General features: G+C 37.8%; 1 protein-coding gene across 2 annotated transcripts in view; it reads right to left on the minus strand.

Moving 5' to 3' along the window:
* The window catches only part of mindy1 (MINDY lysine 48 deubiquitinase 1), an 18,980-nt gene that overhangs the window by 7,140 nt on the left and 6,840 nt on the right, over nucleotides 1–5,000 (minus strand). For both annotated transcript variants that reach the window (XM_035992950.1, XM_035992951.1), the window contains 4 exons: nucleotides 3,526–3,695; nucleotides 2,639–2,696; nucleotides 2,084–2,148; nucleotides 1,337–1,495 (listed from right to left, as the gene is read on the minus strand). In XM_035992950.1, the coding sequence (XP_035848843.1) occupies nucleotides 1,337–1,495; nucleotides 2,084–2,148; nucleotides 2,639–2,696; nucleotides 3,526–3,695 (452 nt within the window). The remainder of the gene's footprint in view (nucleotides 1–1,336; nucleotides 1,496–2,083; nucleotides 2,149–2,638; nucleotides 2,697–3,525; nucleotides 3,696–5,000) is intronic.

The raw sequence follows: 5,000 nt of genomic DNA on the forward strand, positions 1-5,000 counted from the left end.
TGACTGTCTTAACAGAAAATAACTTCTAACAGCCCTGAAATCACAATCACCAAACTACACCAGACTCCATATAAATAATCACTACTTTTATCATCGTAAAACACACTTCATTCAAAGTGGACAGAAACTAAATAAAACTATCAAAAGCCGTCTTGGTTCGTCTTTCCACTGTTCCAACAATCGCCACTCTGGTTTGGTTGAAATAAACCATTAATTCACCCATTTACATGTGGAAATATGCTGGCTCTATACACGCTAAAAGTAGTGATTATTTACATGGAGTCTGGTGGAAATATGCTGGCTCTATACACGCTAAAAGTAGTGATTATTTACATGGAGTCTGGTGGAAATATACTGCCTCTATACAAGTTAAAAGTCCTGATTATTTACATAGAGTCTGATGGAAATATGCTGGCTCTATACTCGCTAAAAGTCCTGATTATTTACATGGAGTCTGGTGGAAATATGCTGGCTCTATACACGCTAAAAGTCCTGATCATTTACATGACTATGGTGGAAATATACTGGCTCTATACAAGCTAAAAGTCCTGATTATTTACATGGAGTCTGGTGGAAATATACTGCCTCTATACAAGTTAAAAGTCCTGATTATTTACATAGAGTCTGGTGGAAATATGCTGGCTCTATACACGCTAAAAGTCCTGATTATTTACATGGAGTCTGGTGGAAATATACTGGCTCTATACAAGCTAAAAGTCCTGATTATTTACATGGAGTCTGGTGGAAATATACTGGCTCTATACACGCTAAAAGTCCTGATTATTTACATGGAGTCTGGTGGAAATATGCTGGCTCTATACACGCTAAAAGTCCTGATTATTTACATGGAGTCTGGTGGAAATATGCTGGCTCTATACATGCTAAAAGTCCTGATTATTTACATGGAGTCTGGTGGAAATATGCTGGCTCTATACACGCTAAAAGTCCTGATTATTTACATAGAGTCTGGTGGAAATATGCTGGCTCTATACATGCTAAAAGTCCTGATTATTTACATGGAGTCTGGTGGAAATATGCTGGCTCTATACACGCTAAAAGTCCTGATTATTTACATGGAGTCTGGTGGAAATATGCTGGCTCTATACACGCTAAAAGTCCTGATTATTTACATGGAGTCTGGTGGAGTCTGGTGATGTTTTTTTTTTAGACATTGTAGTCGCTTTTCTCAATGTTCTTGTTGCTTTTTAGGACGTTTTTTGATGCATGGAGAACAGTGGCGGAGTATACATGCTGCTTCCTGTTTACACAGACACGCACATGCCCAGTGTGTGTGAGTGGTCATGTGATGTGTGTTGTCAGACGTGTTAATGCACACCTGTGGGTCGACCAGCCAGCCGTGGTACAGCGGGATGTCCAGCAGGTCGAACGCGATGCACTCCGGCGTGTACTCAAAGTCCGTCACTCCGGTGAAACGAACGTTAACGTCCAGACCTGTGGACAGCTTAGGGAGCACGGCCATGGCATCACTCATGTTCTGAAACACACACACACACACACACACACACACACACACAGTCAGTTTTTGCTGAAGTTTGAATCAACAGGTAAATTTCAAGTATTTCAGATTTCCTGGTACTAAATCTGCAATGGAAAAAGGTGTGTGTGTGTGTGTGTGTGTGTGTGTGTGTGTGTGTGTGTGTGTGTCTGTGTGTGTGTCTGTGTTTGTGTCTCTCTGTGTGTGTGTGTGTGTGTGTGTGTGGGTGTGTGTGTCTCTGTGTGTGTGTGTGTGTGTGTGTGTGTCTCTGTGTGTGTGTGTGTGTGTGTGTGTGTGTGTGTGTCTCTCTGTGTTTGTGTCTGTGTGTGTGTGTGTGTGTGTGTGTGTGTGTGTGTGTGTGTGTCTGTGTGTGTGTCTCTGTGTCTGTCTGTGTGTGTGTGTGTGTGTGTGTGTGTGTGTCTCTCTGTGTTTGTGTCTGTGTGTGTGTGTGTGTGTGTGTGTGTGTGTGTGTGTGTGTGTGTGTGTGTGTGTGTGTGTGTCTGTGTGTGTGTCTCTGTGTCTGTGTGTCTGTGTGTGTGTGTGTGTGTGTGTGTGTGTGTGTGTGTGTGTGTGTGTGTGTGTGTGTACCTGCTGGAAGTTGAGCTCCATCCCGTTGGCCTTCTCTCTTGGTGTAACAGACAACACACACTCTCCTGCACAACAAACACACACAAACATCGTCATAAATCCACATAATTACAAAAAAATTACACTAATTAAAAATAAATCGAAAATTAATGGAAATTATTATAACAAACACATTTTTAAAAACAAAATAAAATTAGAATATTTGTTTACAATAAAGACTGCACAATATAAACTCAGCAGCTAATTAGATGACAGTGTGTGTGTGTGTGTGTGTGTGTGTGTGTCTGTGTGCCTGTGTGTGTGTGTGTGTGTGTGCTTGTGTGTGTATGTGTGTGACTGTGTGTGTGCCTGTGTATGTGCCTGTGTGTGTGTGTGTGTGCCTGTGTGTGTATGTGGGTGACTGTGTGTGTGCCTGTGTGTGTGTGTGTGTGTGCCTGTGTGTGTATATGTGCCTGCGTGCGTGCGTGCTTGCATGTGTGCGTGCGTGCGCATGCGTGTGTGAGTGCATGTGTGCGTGCGTGTGTGTGCGTGCGTGCGTGTGTGTGTGTGTGTTACCTAGGTGAGCCATCAGGTCCTCAGTTGTGACGACTTCAGTCTGAGCAGGAAGTTTAGCCTGAAAACACACAGAGATCTGGTGATAATAACGGTCCAAAAGTAACCTTCAGGGCCCATGAAATAAAGTCGGGAAAATACACCCGACCCACAATGCTGCAATATTGTTTTTTACAGAATAGTACAGAATTAAATTGAGTTAAATAATAATATGACTATCACATGGCTGAAGATAAATATCTAGAACTTCAGATACAGTATTAGGGGACCACTAAGGTCTATATAAAAGAGACTTCAGATACAGTATTAGGGGACCACTAAGGTCTATATAAAGAGACTTCAGATACAGTATTAGGGGACCACTAAGGTCTATATAAAAGAGACTTCAGATACAGTATTAGGGGACCACTAAGGTCTATATAAAGAGACTTCAGATACAGTATTAGGGGACCACTAAGGTCTATATAAAGAGACTTCAGATACAGTATTAGGGGACCACTAAGGTCTATATAAAAGAGACTTCAGATACAGTATTAGAGGACCACTAAGGTCTATATAAAGAGACTTCAGATACAGTATTAGGGGACCACTAAGGTCTATATAAAAGAGACTTCAGATACAGTATTAGGGGACCACTAAGGTCTATATAAAGAGACTTCAGATACAGTATTAGGGGACCACTAAGGTCTATATAAAGAGACTTCAGATACAGTATTAGGGGACCACTAAGGTCTATATAAAGAGACTTCAGATACAGTATTAGGGGACCACTAAGGTCTATATAAAGAGACTTCAGATACAGTATTAGGGGACCACTAAGGCCTATATAAAAGAGACTTAAATATATATATATATATATATATATATATATATAAAATAAATGTAGGAACCTTCCAGCGGAGGAACAGCGTGTTCATGATGGCCAGCAGGGGGCACGGCCCGTTCTCGCTCTGCGTGATGATGGGAGTCTTCTTCTCCTTCCAGGTGATCCACTTCACCAGGTAATACGCCGGCATGGACGGCCCGGCCTCCGCCGCAGCAGCGACAGCTACAGCGCCCCCTGTGGACAAACAGGGAACAACATTTTAATGAAACGACCATTATATGTTAAAACTCCAATATTCCGCCCATTGACAGCCGTGTTGTAATTCTGATTGAACATTATTAATTATTATTCAATCTACTTTTAAACTGAATGTGATTTCAGTTTGCAGCAGCAACCAACAACTCCCTGCTCTCACTCGTACTCCTCATTCTGCTGCTGTCGTAAACAATAAATATAAATGTTTTTTTTTTTTTTTTGGTACGTTTCTGTTGCGTGTTTTTTTTTCCCGGAAAAATAATTGCATTTTTTCAGGGGAAAAAATTAGCTTTTTGTGCGTTTTACGATATTCTTTGTGTTCGCTTTTTGCGATGTTTTTCTCACTACAAAGCAACTTTTTTGTTGCGTTGTTATTTATTTTTTTTTTATTTGTTTATTTTTCCGAAAAAAAAAAAAAACAAAACCACAAGAAAAACTTAATTTTTTTTGGAAAAAAGCGACACAAGAATAACCAAAAAATATTCTGAAAAATTTTAAAAGTGATCGTTTTTTTTTTATAAAGTTATGGTCATGTTTTAACTTTTCTGTTTAGTTTTTTTCCGATATTCTTGTCGCTTTTTTTATGTTTTAGTCACTTTTTTATTTAATTTTTAACTTTAGTTGCATTTTTTTTTAATAATTTTTTTTTTTTTTCCCGGAAAAAAGTTTGCTTTGGCAGAATATTTTGTTCTTCTTTTAGCTTTTGTCTCTTTTTTATATATTAGTGTCGCTATTTATGAGGTTTTTGACACTTGCCCGATGTTTGTTGTTTATTGTTGTAACACTTTTTCAACATTTGTCACTTTTCTTCATTTTTTTTAATAATTTTTTTTTTTCAGAATTTTCTTTTTAGCTTTTCCAGATTTTTTTTTACGTTTTTGTTGCGTTTTATTATTTGTTTAAAACGCAACAAAAACGTTTAATTTTCTTTGGAAAAAAGCGATTTTTTTTTGTTTTATTTTACTTTTGTCGCTTTTTGTGTTGAAGTTTACGTTTTTGTTGCATTTTCTTTTTCTTTTTTTTTGCTTTTTTCGAGGTTTTTTGTGTCGCTTATTCCAACATTTTATTATCATTTTTTATTGCGTTTTTTTTTTTTTTTTTTTAATTCTTTTTTTTTTCGAAAAAAATAATAATAATTTTAAAAAAAAACGCAACAAAAACTTTTAATTTTCTTTGGAAAAAAGCGACACAAAATACGCAAAAACAATTCTGAAAAAAACAAATTTAAAAGTGTTTAATTTAAATTTTTTGCTTATTTCGAGGTTCTTTATGTCACTTTATCAC

Source organism: Sander lucioperca, chromosome 16, assembly GCF_008315115.2.
Source record: "Sander lucioperca isolate FBNREF2018 chromosome 16, SLUC_FBN_1.2, whole genome shotgun sequence".
NCBI lineage: Eukaryota > Metazoa > Chordata > Actinopteri > Perciformes > Percidae > Sander > Sander lucioperca.